At 37.3% G+C, this 22104-nt stretch overlaps 1 protein-coding gene across 1 annotated transcript in view; it reads left to right on the top strand.

Annotated features, from left to right (window-relative positions):
• Positions 1–958: 958 nt before the first annotated feature.
• DNAH12 (dynein axonemal heavy chain 12) overlaps positions 959–22104 on the top strand; it is a 222817-nt gene continuing 201671 nt past the window's right edge. Inside the window, exons 1-10 of the mRNA XM_047096900.1 lie at positions 959–1128; positions 10249–10330; positions 10503–10529; positions 13846–14035; positions 14879–14951; positions 15963–16121; positions 16326–16521; positions 20057–20245; positions 21032–21188; positions 21825–21916. Coding sequence (XP_046952856.1) covers positions 959–1128; positions 10249–10330; positions 10503–10529; positions 13846–14035; positions 14879–14951; positions 15963–16121; positions 16326–16521; positions 20057–20245; positions 21032–21188; positions 21825–21916 — 1335 coding nt within the window. The remainder of the gene's footprint in view (positions 1129–10248; positions 10331–10502; positions 10530–13845; positions 14036–14878; positions 14952–15962; positions 16122–16325; positions 16522–20056; positions 20246–21031; positions 21189–21824; positions 21917–22104) is intronic.

Genomic DNA, 22104 nt, shown 5'->3' with positions numbered 1-22104 from the left:
CCTCTCCAGGCAACCTCTACCCAGTCTCTCCAGCCGCAACCGCGACAGTTTCCATGGCGACAACTTTGTTTGTACGCTACAGGCGACGGCCCAGCTCTTCCCGAGCGGTGGGATTCCCAGAGGTTTCACACTTTGTTTTTCCTCTTCCTTTCACCAGAGAAGAAACTAAGTAACTGAACCGTTTGCCTCTCGCCTGCGCAGCTGGGAAGTGGTGAAAAGCAATCAGATAGGTACTTCTTGTCCTCAGCTTTTCTCTTCCCTCTTCTCCCAGAGCCGAAGGTCTCTAACTGGGTGCCGACAGAAATACTCTCTTTTTCAAGGCAGGAATCTGCACATTCTGTGGGCGTTGACGGCAAAAACAGCTGGTATCACTGTTAATTGTTCAACATTTACATGACATTTTAGATTTCTTGTGCGTTAAGTATGCCTGTTGTTGCTTGGCCACCGTATCACTTCCTAGGAAGGAGCAAGACTAAGAATATTGATGTTTAAAAATCTTAATGATGTCAAGCATCAGCTTCTTTGGGAGAGGGATTATACCTGAACCACTGGATTTTTTAGCAGTGGTGGTGGTGGTGGTGGTGGTGGTGGTGGTGGTTTGCATTTTAGAGAACAATTTGAACCCAGGATTTTAGAACTGAAGGGGTATTTAGAGAGTGTCTAATCCAGTTCCTCAATTTCATCCTGGGGGAAACTGAAACCCTAACTGGGAAGTGACTGGATTCATTTCTTCGTAGCAAGTGGGATGTGGAGCTGTAACAGGAATCCCTCCCAGTTACCTCAACTGTCATTCTTTAAACTAACACCAAACTTGGGAGGAAGATCTCAAAAGGTCTGGAATTTTTGGAATTGATATCTAAGATATGCTATGAGTATATCGAGGCTAACATTTACAATAGCTGCTTTATAGGCCTTTTCTCCTCAGAGTATAAAGTATTTTAATCTTTAGGAGACCAAAATGTCGGATGGAAACAAAGCTGTCATTGCAGCAGAAAAGGAAGCTCTGAACTTGAAGTTGCCTCCTATTGTGCGCCCCCCTGAAAACATAGGTGTTGATACACCAGCACAAAGTAAGCTGCTGAATTACAGAAGATATAAGGAGCAGCAGAAGACAATTAATCAGTTAGTGTAAGTGGCATATTGGTAAATAATTCTTTGGAATTCAAGTGAAATAATTAGTGTTCATATTCTCATAAAAAAAACTTTAACTATGTAGGTTGTTAAGGGGCAAATGTTCAGTTAGGGAAACAATTTAAAAAGTAATCACAAAGTTAATGTTATATATCACTATTGTATATATCTTATATGTCACTATATATAGCGACTATATCTATGTATCTAATATATATGTTATACATATATATGTCACTGTATCTATAGTTCATATAGTGATTGTGCTAATCACTGCTTATTCTAAGCATTGTTTTTTTTATCACTTCACCTGTATTTCTCACAACTACCCTATAAAATAGGTACTATTCTTATCACCTCTAGTTTATAAATGTAGGTCTACTCAATGTTTTAGTTCACTTAGAGAATAAAGAACAAGGTGCCTTAGGAGTTACATATTGTTCTTACTCCAAAACTTTTCATCGTCTTCCATTGTTATGTTGAACTACTTGCAGTTCCAGGAGTATATTTTTCACAGTTTAGTGAAAAAATAAATTTCATAATTGCTCCCTGCAATTTCCTTCACTGGAAAATATTTGTCTGCCTGAATATTTATACTAGTTCTTCAAGGCTTACTTTATGGATCATCTCCTCTGGAAAGCTGTTTCCTAATCCCCTTTGTACAGCTTTAATTTTTATTATGTATTTCTTTTACATCAATTTATTTAGTAGATATTAACTACCAACTGTTACACAGACATTGTGCTTGTTACTAGGGAGACCATAGAGAATACAACAGAAGGGAGTCTTTAAGATGCTTATATTTTAGTGGGAGGAGACATAGTAAACATTTAAAAACAAACAAACAAACAAACAAAAAGAGTATGTTAACCTTTTAAGTGATGTTGAGCACTGTGAAGATATGAGATTGTGAGATAGAGAGGGAAGGTGTTCTAGGAACATCACAGGAAAGTTCTGTGGAGATGATATTTAAGTAGAAATCTAAAGAATAGGAAGTTTTTTGTTTTTTGGTTAAAAAAAATTTTTTTAACATTTATTTATTATTGAGAGACAGAGAGACTCAGAGTGTGAGCAGAGGAGGGGCAGAGAGAGAGGGAGACACAGAATCTGAAGCAGGCTCCAGGCTCTGAGCTGTCAGCACAGAGCCTGACATGGGGCTTGAACTCACAAATCATGCAAGATCATGACCTGAGCCGAACTCAGCCGCTTAACTGACTGAGTCACCCAGGCGCTCTTAAGAATAGGAAGTTTTTCATTTAAATAAACATGAGAACAGCACTCTAGCAAAGGAGATAGCAAGCATTCAAAGTCCTGGTATATGAATGCTTTCGCATGTCCTGGGAACTGACAAAGGCCAGGGTCACTAGAGTATCAGGGGCCTGGGGAAGAGTGATACCAGGTAAAGGTGGAGAGAAAGGTGGGGGCAGATTGTGAAAGGTTTTGTAAGCCATGATAATGAATTCAGATTCCACTTTAAGTACAATGGAAGCCATTGAAATGTTTTAAACTGGGACATGATATGAAATTCACTCTGGCTATTAAGAATAGACTGAAGTAGGGAAAGGGAGAAAGCGAGAGTAGTAGGAAACAAGGAGACCAGGTGGGATGCTTTTGTAGTAGCAGAGATGAGAGCTTACAGTGGTTTGATAAGGCTGGAAACAGGGCAGGAGGAGAGAACTAAATTTGCAGGGGATATGTTTGGATCCAGAATCAGTAGAACTTGCTATTGGATTGACTTTGGTAACAAGGTGGATGGTAGTGTTTATATCTGTAAAGAATCAGAGGTCCAGGAGATTGGGGAGGTAGTTTTTGAAGTTGAGGAGCTTATGTGACATCTAAGGGGAAATATGTTAAGTAGGCAGATGGATATATAAGAGTAAAGATCTAGGCTAAAGATACAAATTTGGGAACCAACAGAATGTAGATAATTGTTAAAGCTATGGGGAATAGTTCAAATCACCTAGAGAGAGCAAACAGAGAGGAGAAGAAGGCCCAGAACTAAGCTTCTAGGATGGAGCTAGAATGTATTATGCTAAGAGAAATAAGCCAATCAGAGAAAGACATACCATATGATTTCACTCATATGTGGAATTTAAGAAACAAAACAGATGAACATATATGAGAAGGGAGAAAAAAAGGAGGAGTGAGGGAGACAAATCTCAAGAGACTCTTAACAACAGAGAACAAACTGAGGGTTGATGGAGGGAGGTGGGTGGGGGGATGGGTTAGATGGGTGATGGGCACTAAGGAGGGCACTTGTTGGGATGAGCACTGGGTGTTGTATGTAAGTAATGGATCACTAAATTCTATGCCTGAAACTAATATTGCACTGTATGTTAACTAACTAAAAATTAAATAAAAATTAAAAAGAAGGAATTATATTTAAATCTTCAGTGCAGAAGGGTCAATCAGCAAATAGATTGAGGAAGTATGACTTCCTCAACTACACAATGTATTGTTGTTTCTTAGTCGCTCCTCTCTTCTACTTTCACATGTCTAAGGGCAGAGATCTCTCTTGGAAGTAAATTAAAAAGAAATAAATTTAAAAAACCATTATTGCACTATATGCTAATTAACTTGGATGTAAATTATAAATAAATAAATAAAAATTTCAAAAAAGGGCAGAGATCTCAACAAAAAAGCACAGTGTCTGGCATGTTATTGTTGGTGAACTGAATGAGTGAATAAATGAATTTTTAAAAAATATATATAAAAAATATGTATTTTTATTTGAGAGAGAGAGAGCATGAGTGGGGGAGAGGGGCAGAAGGAAAGAGAGAGAGAAAATCTTAAGTGGGCTCCACACTCAGTGCAGAGCCTGATGCACAGGGCTCGATCCTACCACCCTGGGATCATGACCTGAGCTGAAATCAAGAGTCAGACACTCAACTGCTCCACCGACTGAGCCACCCAGGCACCCTGAATAAATGAATTTTTAAAAGAGGAACGTAACTCTATGCTTTGTATAGACATATAAGTAGTACCTCTCTCATTTGGGTGCTTAATAAAAAAAAATAGTGTCTCAAAATTGCCTTAAGCATAGTGCTTTATTAATACTGAGATTAGAATTGCCATTGTTTATTTAGGGGAAATTCATTTGCAATTAAAGTTTTTTATACCAGAAACACTTTTTTTTTTTTCCTGGAAAACTGTGGATTTTGTTTCTTCATCTCTTTCTACCTCTACCTATTAGGATATAGAGATGAGATTTCCCTGGGTCGAAGATGGGGTGAAGTCTGTTGATAGAGTTCCAGGACTGAGACAGGATGTAAGTTATCTTGGGCCGAACTGGGCTCCTCCTGTGGCCAGTGTCTGGGAACACTTAGCTGAGACAAAATCATTTTATAGCTTTCCAGAGTCCCAGGAATGAGTTACTTCTTCCTTGGCCACTATCTGCATCTTGATTTAGACCAGCCTTTCTCTCTTTCACTGCGCTGTACTCCTTCACTGCATCTCTCACACAGTCTTTTGAAATTATCCAATTTTTGTTTATTTATTTGTTTGTGATTGTCAACATACAAAGCAAAAACAGGCAGGGAATGAAAAGGCTCACTTGTATATTCTTCTCAACTCTTTGTATGTATAGCCAGTAGGAGAAAACACACCCCAGGAAACTGTTGCTATCTTAAAGGATGGCTTTTCTTATATAATGAGCTCAAGGAGGTCAGGCATATATTTGCTGGGATAATTAGAGTGCAAGTCAGCGAGTGCCAGCTAGCATACCAAAGTATAAGGCAAATTCCTTGAAAGTATGGATCACTGAGAGCTAGGCTACTCAGGGAAATAATGATGGATGAAAGGAAGTCTGGCTGGCACCCTGATGATTAATAAAGAAAAGAGGAATGAAGTTATCCCAGCCATATTTTCTATTTCATGTGAAAACGCCTTTGGAATTTTAGTTTAGTCAGATTCAGTAAGATTCAACATGGAGATGAAGCTACTCAAAAAAACCAATTCAGGGGTTCCTGGCTGGGTAAGTCGGTAGAGCATGGGACTCTTGATCTTGCAGTCAAGAGTTCAAGTTCCACATTGGGCATAGAGCCTACCTTAAAAAAAAAAAAAAGCAAATTCAGTCTTATGCTGCTTTAATAAATGTAGAATTCTAGAATGGTAGAAAATTTTCACTCTGAACTGATCAAACAACATCTGTAGTTCTGGGGTCACGCTTTAAGAGGGATGTTGATAAACCATAACAACCATAGAAGAGAGAGGAATTTTGAAACTATCCCATCTTTAAAGGAGGCTGATTTGCTTAATGGAGTATAGACTGGCATCACACAGGCTTGGGTTCGTACCCTGTCTCTGCAGCTTATTAGCCATGCATGAATTTGGCAAGTTAAATAACTACTTATCATCATCTTCCTATCTGTAAGATGGAGATAAGAATAGTGCTTTTCTCTTAGAATTTAATGAGAGTTAAAGGAGATCCATGTACTTACAGATCTTAAGCTAATGCCTAGAACATAATAAGCTCACAGTAAGTGGTAACTTTTATTGGTAGTAATAGTTGAAAGAACTGGACGAGTACCATCAAGTTTTAAAGGGCAACAGAAAAAAAAATATGACTCTTTGTGTATAGCTCTGGAGAATAAAAGTTACAAGGATACAACTCAATTTAAAAATAAACTAGCTGACAATAAATTGGGCTACCTCAGAAAGTGATGAAAGCCATCTCCCTCACTCATCTCAGGGTACAACTTGATGTTTTTGAGAGTATTCATGTATCAAATAAGGTACTGAATTAGATATACAAGGTTTTTTCCAAATCCACTATTCTGATCATTCCACAGATATTTATTGACTTTGATGGACGTTATCTAAGTGTTGTGCATAGAGCAATGAACAAAACAGACATGGTCCTTGTCTCTCTGGAGCTTACCAATCTATGTTTATGGTTCTGGTGGCCATCTTTTCCTTGAGATTCATTCTGGTTCTCCACCTGCCTCTCTGACCACATCTTTGCCTCCTTCAATTGTGATTTTTTTCTCATTCCTGTCATGCTTGGCATCCTCCAATCTTCTTTCTCAGGTCTCTTTTCTTTTCCTTGTATTCTCTGCTTTGGCCATCTTCTCCAGTGTATTAACCTTTACCAACTAGTAGATTTATCTTCCTAAAAATGTTTCCATGCTCAAAAACTCTCAGCAGCTCCCATTGCCTATTGAATTAAAAAACCTGCTATTTGAGGCCCTTATTTGGATATTCCAGTCCATTTCTCCAAACTTATCTTCATCTGATCCCATAACCTCTGAGCATATTAGACAACTTCCCACTACTCCCTGTTTTTTCCTCTGATCATTCCCTTGCCTTCCTGTTTCTCAGGAGAGTCTTGTGTTTCAGATCCATCTACCCAGGAAAACTACATCTCTACCTGAAATCCTTTCTTTTATTTAAAGCTCATTGTAAATGCCAACTTGTTCATGTAGCCTTTACAGAACCTCCAGGTAGAAGTGAACTTGTTCCCTCCTCTGAACCATCAGAGTCCCATGCCTTTCATGTGGTACCTGTTTTTATCTCCTCACCATTTCAGTTTATAAATTCCTTGAGATTTGTTGTTGTTATATATATTTTTAAAAGATGTCTTTATTTTGAGAGAGAGAGAGAGAGCGAGGGAGAGAGAGAGAGAGAGAGAGCACAAGGGCACTTGAGCAGGAGAGGGGCAGAGAGAGAGGGAGAGAGAAAATCCCAAGCAGGCTCCGTGCTGTCAGCATAGAGCCAGTCATGGGGTTTGAATTCAATTTACGAACTGAGAAATCATGACCTGAGCCGAAACCAAGAGTCAGATGCTCAACCAGCATCTGACCACTAGCTCACCAGTCAGGTGCTCCTATTGGTGTTATACTTTAATAAAACCTAGTAGAGTGTCTTGCATAATATAAGCATTGAATAAATATTTGGTGACAGATGGATTAGATGATGGTATAACTTTATTTAAAGAGGAAATTATATTTTATAGATGATAAATTCCAACATTCAAATTGTTTATTGAGTACTTACTGTGTGCCAAATACTATTCTGGACATTTAGAGACAAGGCAATGAGTAAAACAATCTACAGCATGTAATATGTCAAATAGTGGTAAGTTCTATGAAGCAAGGTGAGGATGAAAGGATTGGATAGTGAAGGAAGTGCTACCTAATATAAGGGGTAAGATAAGGCTTCTCTGACAGAGTGGCATTTGAATAGGCACAATACACATGACGGCCCACTAGACATGAGGATTAACTTAAAATTTGTCCATAAGTTTTTATTGAAAAAAAATTTCATTTTTACTTTTAGTCTCATTCTTTTACAGTATACATGAATAATTTGAAAACTAAGGATTTGTTTCTTATAGAAAATTCAGAGGCACCTGGGTGACTCAGTAGATTGAGCAACTGACTCTTGATTTTAGCTCAGGTTATGATACCAAGGTTGTGGGATTGTCTCTCCCTGGGTGTGGAGCCTGCTTGAGATTTTCTCTCTCCCTCTCCCTCTTCCCCTCCCCCATGCTCTCTCTCTCAAAAAAACAGAGAGAGAGAGAGAGAGGGAGAGAGAGAAAAATTCAGTAAGATAAAGAACTCTTGAATATCTCTTGTTTTTTTAAAAATATAATCTATTGTCAAGTTAGCTAACATACAGTGTATACAGCGTGCTCTTGGTTTCGGAGGTAGATTCCCATGACTCATCACTTACATATAACACCCAGTGCTCATCCCAACAAGTGCCCTCCTCAATGCCCATCAACCATTTTCCCCTCTCCCCCGCCCCCCATTGAATATCTCTTCTTTAAGTATAATTGAAAAGATGTTCAAATTGTAATGCTTATTATTATTATCATTATTATTATTATTGAAGTAAACTCTATCCCCCCCTTGCAGTTCAAATAATGGCCCCAAGGTCATGAGTGACATGCTCTACCGACTGAGCCAGCCAGACACTCTTAAACTGTAATGTTTTAATATATTCTAATGTTATCTTCAAGAGAGTCAGACATTTTTTTAATAGCTAATGATTTTATTATTATTATTTTTTTTAATAATAGCACCAACAGATGCCATGAATTTATTGAAGGGTTCTATATAAGCAATTGCATTTATTTTTTTAATATAATTTATTGTCAAGTTGGCTAACATACAGTATGTACAGTGTGCTCTTGGTTTTTGGGGTAGATTCCCGTGTTACATACAACACCCAGTGCTCATCCCAACAAGTACCCTCCTCAATGCCCATCACTCATTGTCTCCTCTCCCCCACACCCCCATCAACCCTCAGTTTGTTCTCTGTATTTAAGAGTTTCTTAGGGTTTGTTTCCCTCTCTCTCTGTTTGTAACTATTTTTTCCCTTCCCTTCCCCCCATGGTCTTCTGTTAAGTTTCTCAAGATCCACATATGAATGAAAACATATGATATCTGTCTTCCTCTGACTGACTTATTTCATTTAGAATAATACCTTCCAGTTCCATCCACATTGATGCAAATGGCATGATTTTATTCTTTCTCGTTGCCAAGTAGTATTCCATTGTATATATGTATAAACCACATCTTCTTTATCCGTTCATCAGTTGATGGACATTTAGGCTCTTTCCATAATTTGGCTATTGTTGAAAGCGCTGCTGTAAACATTGGGGTACATGTGCCCCTATGAATCAGCACTCCTGTATCCTCTGGATAAATTCCTAGTAGTGATATTATTGCTGGGTCGTAGGGTAGTTCTATTTTTAATTTTTTGAGGAACCTCCACACTGTTTTCCGGAGCAGCTACACCAGTTTGCATTCCCACCAACGGTGCAAGAGGGTTCCCATTTCTCCACATCCTCGCCAGCCTCTGTTGTTTCCTGAGTTGTTAATTTTAGCTACTCTGACTGGTGTGAGGTGGTATCTCAGTGCGGTTTTGATTTGTATTTCCCTGATGATGAGTGATGTTGAGCATCTTTTCATGTGTCTGTTGGACATCTGGATGTCTTCTTTGGAAAAGTGTCTATTCATGTCTTTTGCCCATTTCTTTACTGGATTATTTGTTTTTCAGGTGTTGAGTTTGGTAAGTTCTCTATAGGTTTTGGATACTAAGCCTTTATCCGATATGTCATTTATAAATATCTTTTCCCATTGCATCAGTTGCCTTTTAGTTTTGTTGTTGATCGTTTCCTTTGCATTGCAGAAGTTTTTATCTTGATGAGGTCCCAATAGTTCGTTTTCGCTTTTAATTCCCTTGCCTTTGTAGATGTGTTGAGCAAGAAGTTGCTGTGGCTGAGGTCAAAGAGGTTGTTGCCTGCTTTCTCCTCTAGGGTTATGATGGTTTCCTGTCTCACATTTAGGTATTTCATCCATTTTGAGTTTATTTTTGTGTATGGTGTAAGAAAGTGGTCTAGTGTCATCCTTCTGGATGTTGGTGTCCAGTTCTCCCAACACCATTTGCTAAAGAAACAGTCTTTTTTCCATTGGATAGTCTTTTCTGCTTTGTCAAAGATTAGTTGGCCATACTTTTGTGGGTCCACTTCTGGGTTCTCTATTCTATTCCATTGGTCTATGTGTCTGTTTTTGTGCCAAAACCATACTGTCTTGATGATTACAGCTTTGTAGTAGAGGCCAAAGTCTGGGATTGTGATGCCTCCCGCTATGGTTTTCTTTTTCAATATTACTTTGGCTATTTGGGGTCTTTCGTGGTTCCATACAAATTTTAGGATTGTTTGTTCTAGCTTTGAGGACAACGTCGGTGCAATTTTGATTGGGATTGCATTGAATGTGTAGATAGCTTTGGGTAGTATTGACATTTTAACAGTATTCATTCTTCCAATCTATGAGCATGGAATGTTTTTCCATTTCTTTGTGTCTTCTTCAATTTCCTTCATAAGTTTTCTATAGTTTTCAGCATACAGATCTTTTCTATCTTTGGTTAGGTTTATTCCTGCATATTTTATGGTTCTTGGTGCAATTGTAAATGGGATTAATTTCTTGATTTCTCTTTCTGTTGCTTCATTATTGGTGTATAGAAATGCAACCGATTTCTGTACATTGATTTTGTACACTGCACCTTTGCTTAATTCATGTATCAGTTCTAGCAGCCTTTTGGGGAAGTCTTTTGGGTTTTCCATGTAGGGTATCATGTTGGAGTCAGACATTTTTTAACTATAAATTTCAGAATTGATGGAGCCAAAAGAAGTTTAGACAGAACACTGGATAAAAGAACACTGCCAACACCAGAGCCAGATTATCCTCTAACTGTAAGTTTATGTTTTCTCTTTAAAAAGTTTGTCCTTATACAATTTTAATTCTTATTTACTTTAAGTCAATCTCAACATAACTAGTATTTTTAAGAGAATAATACATACATTTAAATCACTTAGAATTTTTTCTCCTTGATTTAATTATGTCTTATTTGTTTGCTTTTGACAGATGACCAGTGAAATTAAAAAGAAAGGAGTGAGTTCAATTTTTTATATTTCTCTTTTTGAAAATGTTCAAAGAAATTATTACAAAGTAGCTCCTTCTAAGACCACCTGCTAATAAGACCCTTTCTAGAAGAGAAAAAATATTTAGAAACTGAGATTTTAATTTTCTGTAAAGGAACAAACATGTCATGGATGACAAATATGGGATTTAAGAATTATATTTTTGTTGCCATTTGTTATTTGAGAATTAGTTGTAAATGTTTTAGTTCCTATTTCAAAAAGTGGGAAAAAATTGAAAAATTGCAGTTATAAAGGAAATGCATTTCCCTTTTCATTGTTCTGATATTGATATAATGATGATTACTTATTGAGAATCCAGAGGGTGCTAGACACATGGTAGGTGCTGGATTTTAAAAAATGGCACTGACTGCATGGGTGACAACATGGGCCTGTGGTATAATTGGTGGAAGATGATAACATGTAAAATGTATTTAACAGCAAAGGATATGGAAACTTATGCAGCTGTCTACACAAAAGAGAAATTCATGCAGCATGTTCCCAGATGGGAGTACAGGCTTTCCAAGTCTCTTCAAGTTCCTGTTGGGGATGAAGGGCTCAGGATACCTCCCTGTATTGAGGATCTTTGGGAGAACCTAATTTTATCTACTCTTAAGTTTTTTCTTTTCTTTTCTTTTCTTTTCTTTTCTTTTCTTTTCTTTTCTTTTCTTTTCTCTCTTCTCTTCTAAATTTCCTTTCCTTTTCTTTCTTTCTTCTTTCTTTCTTTCTTTCTTTCTTTCTTTCTTTCTTTCTCTATGGTCTTCTTCCTTCACTTTCTCCCTCCCAAATTTTCTGGAGACTTTGCCTCTGTATTTGCCTCTTTAATAGATACAAGAACTGATACAAAGCATTCATAAATATTTAACATGAGGTTGGGTGAATTGCAGAATGTACCTGTGTGTATGCACTTAGCATCCTCACTCTTTGTCCAGAGTTCTTGCCTTCTAGTGTCTTACAATCTAAAACAGGCAGCTGGGCATGACACAGTCTTTCATTCCTGAACCCACTGCTCTTGGTCATCTGGCATGTAGGAACTCCACCTCTTCATCATTAATGTCACCAGTGACCATGAATTGCCAAATCCAAGGGACATTTTTTTCAATACTGCTTTCACTAGACTTCTCACTGACTTTTCAAAAATGCTTTTACTTTTAAATAATTGGACACATGGATCTGTGGAATAAATGGCCTAGAAGTAGACCTATATGAGTACAGCCAGCTAATTTTTGACAAAGTGCAAAAATTAATTCAACAGAAGAAGGATAGTGTTTTCAACAAATGGGGTGGAGCAATTGGACATCCATAAAAAAATAAAACAGGGGCGCCTGGGTGGCGCAGTCGGTTAAGCGTCCGACTTCAGCCAGGTCACGATCTCGCGGTCCGTGAGTTCGAGCCCCGCGTCAGGCTCTGGGCTGATGGCTCGGAGCCTGGAGCCTGTTTCCGATTCTGTGTCTCCCTCTCTCTCTGCCCCTCCCCCGTTCATGCTCTGTCTCTCTCTATCCCAAAAAAAAAAAAAAAAAAACAAATAAACAACAACAACAAAAAAACCCTCAAACCTCAGCCTAAATGTCACACCTTGTACAAAAATTACTAAAATTAGATCATAGATTTAAATGTAAAACATAAAACTAAACACTTTTAGGGTCACCTTTGTGGCTCAGTTGGTTAAGCGTCAGACTTTGGCTCAGGTCATGATCTCATGGTTTGGTTCGTGAGTTCAAGCCCCACATCGGGCTTGCTGCTGTCATGCAACTCTTGATCTCAGGGTTGTGAGTTTAAGCCCCACATTGGGTGTAGAGATTATTTAAATTTAGAAGCAAACCTGGAGCTAAGCAGAGTCTTCAGACTGACACAAAAAGCATAACCCATAAAAGAAAAAAACCCCAATAAATTGTATTTCATCAAAATTAAAAACTATTATTCAGTGAAAACCTTGTTTTTTAAATGTTTATTTATTTATTTTGAGAGAAAGAGAGGGAGTACAAGCAGGGGAGGGGCAGAGAGAGAAAGGGAGAGAGAGAATCCCAAGCAGGCGCCAAGCTGTCAGTGCAGAGCCCAATTCTGGGCTCTATCTCATGAACCATGAGATCATGGCCTGAGCTGAAATCAAGAGTTGAATGCTTAACTGACTGAGCCACCCAGGCGCCCCTATTTTTTGTTTTACAATACTGTATTCCTTGGGTGCCTGTGTGGCTCAGTCGGTTGAGCATCCCACTTTGGCTCAGGTCATGATTTCAGGGCTCACAGTTTCAAGCCCTGCATTGGGCTCTGAGCTGTCAGCTGGAGGCTGCTTTGGATTCTGTCTGTCTGTCTGTCTCTCTCAAAAATAAATAAACGTTAAAAAAATAAAAAAAACCCACAATACTGTGTTCCTATTCAGAGAGTCCCAACAAATTTGGCATATTAAATTCATAGTACACTCTTAAATATTAAAGATAACCTTATTTATTTCTATTGTATATTTAAGATTCTGATGAATCTGCATTTATATGTATTTTTTTTAACATTTTTTCATTTTTGACATACAGAGAGAGAGAGAGCATGAGCAGAGGAGGGGCAGAGAGAGAAAGAGAGGGAGACACAGAATCTGTAGCAGGCACCAGGCTCTGAGCTATCAGCACAGAGCCCGATGCAGGGCTTGAACTCACGAACTATGGGATCATGCCCTGAGCTGAAGTAGGATGCTTAACCAACTGAGCCACCCAGGAACCCCAACAGTTATATGTATTTTAATACAGAAAACCTTAAACTCCAACCCTGGTTTGAGTGAAGAGTTAATGACAAAATTAGTTTTCTCAAGTGTAAAATGCAGATTTGGGGTGGGTGGGGAAACACCCTGATAATACTTTAAATTAATCAACTTGATTAATATTCTAAAATATTTAATAATACCTACGCATAATTTATTGCTACTATTTCCTGTCATTTTTGGCTATTTTATCAATTGTGACTTTGTACCTTTGTGCTGGGTGCATATTTACTAATTTTTGACTGTTTAATGGATTAATGCCAAATATTTCGATGTTAGAGTGGATAACGTGGGCATGCCCAGCTTCCCTAGCCCAGGCCTTACTCCCAATTTCCAATTCTTATTCATTTAACAAATATATACTGAGTACTTGAAAAAATGGTTTCTTTGCAGCTCATACTTCCGAGTGTTTTTATTCTGAAAACATGTTATTTTTCAGAATACTTCTATTCCAAAAAAATGTTGTCTTGAAAAGACAGAGCACCGGAGTTACACTGATATACCATTTAGAACATTAAGTTTTTTCTTATTACATTCTCAGTTCAACTATATTTATATGAAGCAATGTGTAGAAAGTAGTCCTATGGTGCCTATTCAGCAGGAATGGCTGGATCACATGTTAATGCTAATACCTGAGTCTTTAAAGGAAGGGAAAGAAAGAGAAAAACTTGTTGAAAGTCTCATAAATGAGGTGTCAAGTGACTTTGAAAAAAGCATGAAGAGATATCTGGGTAAGTAGCATTTCACAAATGCCAAGCTTCTTTTACTTTTGTTTCCCACCCCTTCAATCAAAAGTAGAAATATGAATAATGAATAATTTATATATTTAGCTGTATGTATTTCTTACATACTATTTTTATTTAAAGCTTTTATTTTGAGCTTATAATCTAGTCAAAATCTTTGTAATTTAAGGGAACTTTGTATAATTTTTTTTTTCCTGTGCTTATAAGCTAAGGGCTTTTTCATTTTTCTCTTTGTCTTTATGGTTGTAGTTACACTGTTTACCGGATTGTAAAAAAAAAAAAAAGTATTAGTGTATTTAAAGAAATTTATTAGGGATTTAATATTGGAAATTTTTATTGGCATAAGTTTTTTTTAATGTTTATTTATTTTGTGAGAGAAAGAGAGAGAGAGAGCGTGCAAGCAGGGGAGGGGCAGAGAGAGAGAGAGAGAGAGAGAGAGAGGGAGAATCCCAAGCAACTCCATGCTGTGAGCACAGAGACCGATGCATGGCTCGATCTCAGGAACCATGAAGACATGACCTCAGCCAAAATCAAGAGTCCGATGCCCAACTGACCCAGCCACCCGGGAACCCCTGGAATAAATTCTCTTAAGTGGCCTTTGAGTAGATAGAATGCAAAAAGCTGAAACTTAAAGCTTTACTGTATCTGAATTCACCCCTAAAGTAACACCTAAATAGTACCAACAACTTGATTTTTTTTCAAATAAAGGATTTTTTTTCTCATACTCACTTTAATGCTCAATAAGCTATATTATCCAATAAGAAAAGTTAGAAAGTTTGAGTAGGACTTGTGAGAGCCTTCAAGAAATATTAATACATGTATGTGTTTTAGTGAGGAGTGTTCTCGTGAAACCTCCGGTTAAATGGCTTGAAGATGAAGGAGGCCCTTTACCTGAATCCCCTGTGTGAGTAAATTATTTTAAAAACAGTATTGCATCTAGGTTTAAAAAAATTTTTTTTAATGTTTTTATTTATTTTTGAGACAGAGAGAGACAGAGCATGAGCAGGGGAGGGGCAGAGAGAGAGGGAGACACAGAGTCCGAAGCAGGCTCCAGGCTGTGAGCTGTCAGCACAGACCCTGACTCAGGGCTTGAACTCACGGACTGTGAGATCATGACCTGAGCTGAAGTCGGACGCTCAACCGACTGCACCACCCAGATGCCCCTGCATCTAGGTTTTGATAACAGGTTGAAAATAAGCTGATCTAACATTTAAGTCTAGAATTGTGAAGCTATTTTGAATACATCTGAAGAATAGCACTACTGCGGTGTATCCTTGCTCTGAACTTGTCTATTTGTTGCTTACACAATCAGGGGAATCTTTAAGGATGTATAGGTCAACTTGGCCTTAAGTAACCTCTGGTGTATACCAGACAGATTTCTTCCTCTCTTCCAGTCCTGAGTTCGTTTACCCATACCCAGGGTAACTGAGCCAGAGCACAGTGGAAGTTAGCAGGGTACCTGGCCCATCAGTCTGTCCTCTCTGAAGATAATGCACTTTCTCTCTCACTCTCTCTCTGTCTTTTTAATGTTTATTTATTTATTTTGAGAGAGAGAGAGAGAGAGCAAGCCGCATGTGAGCAGGGGAGGGGCAGGGAGAGAGGGAGAGAGAATTCCAAGCAGGCTCCCTGTGGTCAGCAGAGAACCTGACTCGGGGCTCAATCCCACGAATGGTGAGATAATGACCTAAGCTGAAATCAAGAGTTGGGCGCCTAACCTACTGAGCCACCCAGGTGTGCCGATAATACACTTTCAAGATCTTGATGCCTTTTTATTACATGCATAAAGCTTTGATCGCTGACCACATTTCCCAGTCTTCTTCTCGCTTTAATATTAATTCCATGTCATAACTATTATTTCCTAAAAGTTAGAGTATATTGTTTGAATTCTGCTTGATACGGTGTTTTGCTTTTCCAGAGGACTGGATTATTCTAAGCCTTGGCATTCTAGCTATGTGCAGACAAGAAGTCAAATATTAGCTAATTTGCACGTTGTTCATCCAACTATGAAAATATTACTGGACCTTGGTTATACGACATTTTCCAATACGATTTTGCTAGATTTAACAGGAATTAGGTAAAAATCTCATATTTATTAACTAACATTTAAGATTTGAATATCTCATGCTTGAATCTTTATATTTTGACTGTAGACATTTTAAACTGATGAATCTTGAGAACTTTTCTTTAGATTAAAATTTTCTTACTTTTTTCAACAATTATGTATTAGGACCAATATTTATCATTTGCTTTAAATCATTTTTATACTTCTCATAAATAGAGCTAAAGGGCCAATTGATTGTGAATCACTAAAAAATGATCTGTCAATACAAGCTAGAAAGGCAGAAGAGAAGATAATGAACACATGGTATCCAAAGGTCATAAATCTTTTCACAAAGAAGGAGGCTCTAGAAGGCATCAGACCTGAAAAATGGGATGCATTTTATAACTGTGTTTCTACACTTATGTCAAATCAGGTAATATATTTTATATATCTTAAATGATAATGCTATTATAATTAGTTTATTATTTTATTATATTTTAAGTTTTTATTTAAATTCTAGTTGGTTAACATACAATGTAATATTTAGTTTCAGGTGTATAGTATAGTGATTCAACACTTCCATATAACACCCGGTGCTCATCACAAGTACGTTCCTTAATCCCCATCACCTATTTCACCCATCCCCCACCCACATCCCCTCTGCTAACCATCATTTCTCTATAGTTAAGAGACTGTTTTTTGGTTTGCCTCTCTGTCTCTATATTTTTCCCCCTTTACTCATTTGTTTTGTTTCTTAAATTCCACATATGAGTGAAGTCATATGGTATCTGTCTTTCTCTGACTTACTTCACTTAGCATAATACTCTCTTGCTCCATCCATGTCATTGCGAATGGCAAGATTCATTCTCTTTTTTATGGCTGAATAATATTCCATTGCATGTCTATATACCATATCTTCTTTATCCATTCATCTATCATGTCTGTATACCATATCTTCTTTATCCATTCATCTATCTGTGGACACTTGGGCTGCTTCCATAATTTGGCTATTGTACATAATGCTGCTATAAACTTTGGGGTGCATGTAACATTTTGAATTAGTAATTTTGTATTCTTTGGGTAAATACCTAGTAGTGTGATTGCCTAATTGTAGGGTAGTTCTATTTTTAACTTTTTAAACAAATTTTTATTTATTTATTTTATTGTTAACTTTTTGAGGAACCTCCTTACTGTTTTCTAGAGTGGCTGCTCCAGTTTATATTGCCATCAACAATGCAAGAAAGTTCCCCTTTCTCCACATCTTCCCTAACACCTGTTGTTTCTTGTGTTTTTGATTTTAGCCATTCTGACAGGTGGGAGATGGCATCTCATCGTGGTTTTGTGTTTCCCTGATGATGAGTGATGTTGAGCATCTTTTCATGTGGCTGTTAGCCATCTGTGTATCTTCTTTGGAAAAATGTCTATTTATGTCTTCTGCCCATTTCTTAATTGGATTATTCATTTTTTGGGTGCTAAATTTAAAACTGATGTTTTATTTTATTATTTTTTTAAGTATTTATTTCATTTTTGAGGGAAAGAGAGCACATAAGCGGGGAAGGGGCAGAGAGAGAAAGGGACACAGAGAATCAAGCAGACTCCAGGCTCTGAGCTGTCAGTGTAGAGCCCGGCATGGGGCTCAAACTCACGAATTGTGAGATCATGACTTAAGGGGAAGTCAGATGCTTAACCAACTGAGCCACCCAGGTGCCCTTTAGTTTATTATTTTAAATAAAATTCTATTCAGACATAGTGCTAGGTAGTTATTTTGAAATAAGAAAAACATTTTTATCATAATTTTATTTAAATACGTTTAGCATAAAAATGCTTCATTTCTGAAGCAAGATCTGAAGCAATCTAAAATGAAAGGAAATTCTAGAAGTATGTGTCGGTATTATGAGTGATAACTGGGCTCATGCTTAAAGGCTATCAACTAATTATCTATAGTTTTATTGGAGAATATTAACAAAAAGGACTATCCCAGTAAACATTTTTTTGAACATATGAAATTTCAAGTTGATTGATTCTCATGTTTTTCTTAGTAAAATCTTGGTTTGAAATTGAATTGATCATCTTTTTTACAGTATTTATTTATTTATTTATTTATTTATTTATTTATTTATTTATTTTGAGAGAGAGAGAGAGAGAGAGTGTGTGTGTGTGTGTGTGTGTGTGTGTGTGTGAGCGGGGCTGGGACAGAGAGAGGGGGAGAGAGAATCCTAAGCAGGTTCCATGCTGTCAGCACAGAGCCTGATTTGGGGGTTGATCTCACCACTGCAAGATCATGATCTGAGCTGATATCAAGAGTCAGACGCTTAACTGACTGAGCCACCCAGGTGCCCCTTGAATTGATCATCTTTAAAGAGAATATTAATTCTCTCCTCAAATTTTTACAATTATAGAAATATAGTTCTACAAAAACAGTTCTGAATAAAACCTTTCCCTTTTGTAAAATATCCCCAAAGATTCCATGAATTTTGCAATGTATACTTTTTAAAAGAAATTTTTATTTATTTTGAGAGAGAGAGCACACCAGTGAGAGAGGGGCAGAGAGAGAATCCCAAGCAGGCTCCACACTCAGAGCAGAGCCTGATTTAAGGCTCCATCCCAGGGGCACCTGGGTGGCTCAGTTGGTTAAGCGTCCGACTTTAGCTCAGGTCACAATCTCACGGTCCGTGAGTTCGAGCCCCGCATCGGGCTCTGGGCTGATGGCTCAGATCCTGGAGCCTGCTTCCGATTCGGTGTCTCCCTCTCTCTCTGCCCCTCCCCCATTCATGCTCTGTCTCTCTCTGTCTCAAAAATAAATAAACATTAAAAAAAAAAAAGGCTCCATCCCAGAACCATGAAATCATGACCATGACCTGAGCCAAAATCAAGAGTCAGATGCTTAACTGACTGAGCCATCCAGGTGCCCTGCAACACATCCTTAAAAGGACACATTTAATATCTAGTATATAACTCTGTAATTAATATACATGATGTACTTTCTATCTTTATCCTCTTAAGAGGACTATGATTATTTGATAAGAAATAGAGATGAGGAACATTTTGAAGATCATTATATTTGTCCCCTTGGCTAAATTTCAAATAGTTGATTCTACATAAGAATGCATTATTCATAGTTTGGTAACTTATTGTGCACATTTTAAAAAATTTTTTAATGTTTATTTATTTTTAAGAGAGAGAGAGAGAGAGAGCAAACAGTAGAGGGGCAGAGAGGGAGGGAGACACAGAATCTGAAGCAGGCTCCAGGCTCAAAGCTGTCAGCACAGAGCCCAACACAGGGCTTGAACTCATGAGCTGTGAGATCATGACCTGTTCCGAAGTCCGGTGCCACCCAGTTTCCCCTTATTGTGCATGTTTCTAATGTCCAGTGGCTTCACCCTCACCTGGTGATTTGCTGGAAATCCAACTCTCCAGGCTGGGGAGAAGCCCTAATTTGTAGTGTTTGCCAATTTCCTGGTGGAAATATTCCCACAGTGTAATTTTCAAGCATCCAAGGGTTTAGTAACTGGCTCACAAAATTCTTGAATATTTAATTATCAACCTTAGCAGCTTGCTTTAGCATACTAACTGTCCCTCACCTCACGTGCATGTCACCCCATGGCACCCTCATTCTCAGGTGTCGGGCCTCTCCTCCCCTTAATCTTCACTTTGTTTAGTTTTTCTGGAATGTTTTCTGTACCATGGAAAGAATTACTGAAGAATGTGGAAGATTCTGAGTTGCCATTTTAGGATTGTTGCTAGTCTATAAAAAAAAAATCAAAGTTTGCATATATCATTCTACTTATTGTTTTAGACTACACTTAGTAAGAACATACTGTGCTGAATGAAGATAATTTTGAGGACTAAATGAATTGATAGAATGAATTAATCGTAGGTAATATCTCACTGATTTTGAACAAAAGGTTAAAAGGTTAAAGGTTGAATTTGTACTTTCTAAAGTAATGGTAATTTACGACATCATGCAGCTAAAGGATTTCTTAAAGAGAACTGTAGAAGGATTTGTGAAGCTCTTTGACCAAGAAGATCAATGTGGGCTGCCAATATTTAAGATGGAACTGACATTTGATGATGATAAAATGGAATTTTATCCTACCTTTCAAGATTTGGAAGATGTTGTTTTGGGTTTGGTAGAGCGAATAACTGAAGCTCTGCAGGTATTTCGTCTTCCTTATCCATTGGGTTTCTTTATATGGGCCTCTTTCAGTATTTTATTATTTTATTTTAATTTTATTATTATTTTTTAATATTTATTTATTTGGGGGGAGAGTGCAAGCGAGGGAGGGGTAGAGAGAGGGGGCCATAGGATCCAAAGCAGGCTCTGCACTGACAGGCTGACAACAGCGACCCTGATGTGGGGCTCAAACTCATGAACTGCGAGATCATGACCTGAGCCGAAGTTGGACACTTCACCAACTGAGACGCCCAGGTGCCCCCTCTTTCAAAAATTTAAACTGAGTTGAAACTCTATAAAGTGGACGTGTACATAAAATGTTATAACTCTGTTTTATTTCCATCCTCCCAAGTTATTTCAAGTTAGAAAGTGCTTTCTCTTTGGTAACATTTCCTGGATGGAAATGATGTTTTTCCTTCTTAGAACTTTTATTGTAGCTGTGAATTGGTATTTTTGTGCACATTTGATTCTCCCTGTGTGGTTGTGAGCTTCTTAAGGACAAGATCCACATCATGTTTGTTTTTTGTACATTCTAATATAATCACTTAGATATAGTTATTCAATAAATACTTGTTGAATGATAGAAAACTAACGCAAGTTTTTATATTAGATTAAAAATATACAACTCTAAATCATTATTTTTTATCAAGTTATCTTTTTTTGGACCGTTGAAATATGATAAAAATGTTTAAAAATATAGTATAAGCTCTATGTATAGCCCAATTGCACAGATATTGGTTTCATAAATTGTCATTTTAATTTTTGTTAGAATGTCCAAACAGTTCCCTCTTGGCTCTCAGGAACTTCACCAGCTGTAAATCTGGACACAGAACTTCCTGAACATGTGTCACAATGGGCTGTTACTACACTGAAGGCAGCAGTACATCATAACTTAGAAGGTGCAAGAAAACATTATGAGACATATGGTATATATGACATATATTATTTTATCGTAAAATAATACCATTTTTATTTTTACTAGAAATTGGTCAGATATTTGGTTGTCTTGGGCTGTCATGAAAGAGCAGGAAGAACCAGAAGTGAGCATAGGCATGGCTTTTGGCAGAATCACAGATCCAACCCAACCTAAGAAACTTGAGTTCTGTTGTCAAGTCTAATGGGTGAATGTTAACTGGAACAGGGTGATGAAGCAAAAAGATAGAGAGAAGAGATGTTGGAATAAGGAGAAAGCTAAATCAAGAGTTAAATCAAGATAATTTCGAAGAATAGTTTTGAAGAGACTGCAGCTCAGTTTTATAGTCTCAAGTATGTATGGGGTCAGGATTGTTACTTGACATTCTGTTAATCAAAACTTTCTATTAACTGGCTTAACAGTACCTCTATATTATTGTAAGATCACTAGCATACACTATTATCTTTATTTTAAAATGTCATCTTTAACCTGGTTTGCTTGTTAGGTCTATTTTATTAATGTATGTTAATTCTCTATTAATAATATTTAATTGAATAGTCTACTCATTTCCCTGACCATATCAACAAAACACTTTATCTTTTTGAATGGGTCTTATTGTTGAGATTTAAATTAGGTTATTAATTTTCAGTTGAAAAATATAATTGGCTTCTTGATGGGTCCGCGGTTGAGCTGATAGAGACTTTCCAAGCAGAAGATCATACTTTTGATGAATACACAGAAGTAAGTGGTAATTCTGTTTTTCATGAGTGCCTCTGAATTTCTGTTTTAAAATTAGGGTGAATTTTTTTCCCTGTAAAGTAAATGCTTCAATTGAAGTTAATAGAATTTCTCATTCAGAACATCATTATAGTAAATTCATAGGTTCATTTCATAATTTATTATTTTATTTTATTTTAGAGAGAGAGCGC

The sequence above is a fragment of the Lynx rufus genome, unplaced genomic scaffold, assembly GCF_022079265.1.
Source record: "Lynx rufus isolate CCGP_SWC_20201006 ecotype Redwood Valley unplaced genomic scaffold, mLynRuf1.p SCAF_4, whole genome shotgun sequence".
Classification (NCBI taxonomy): Eukaryota; Metazoa; Chordata; class Mammalia; order Carnivora; family Felidae; genus Lynx; species Lynx rufus.
Note: the sequence above shows the minus strand (reverse complement) of the source record. Positions and strands in the feature narration are given on the sequence as shown.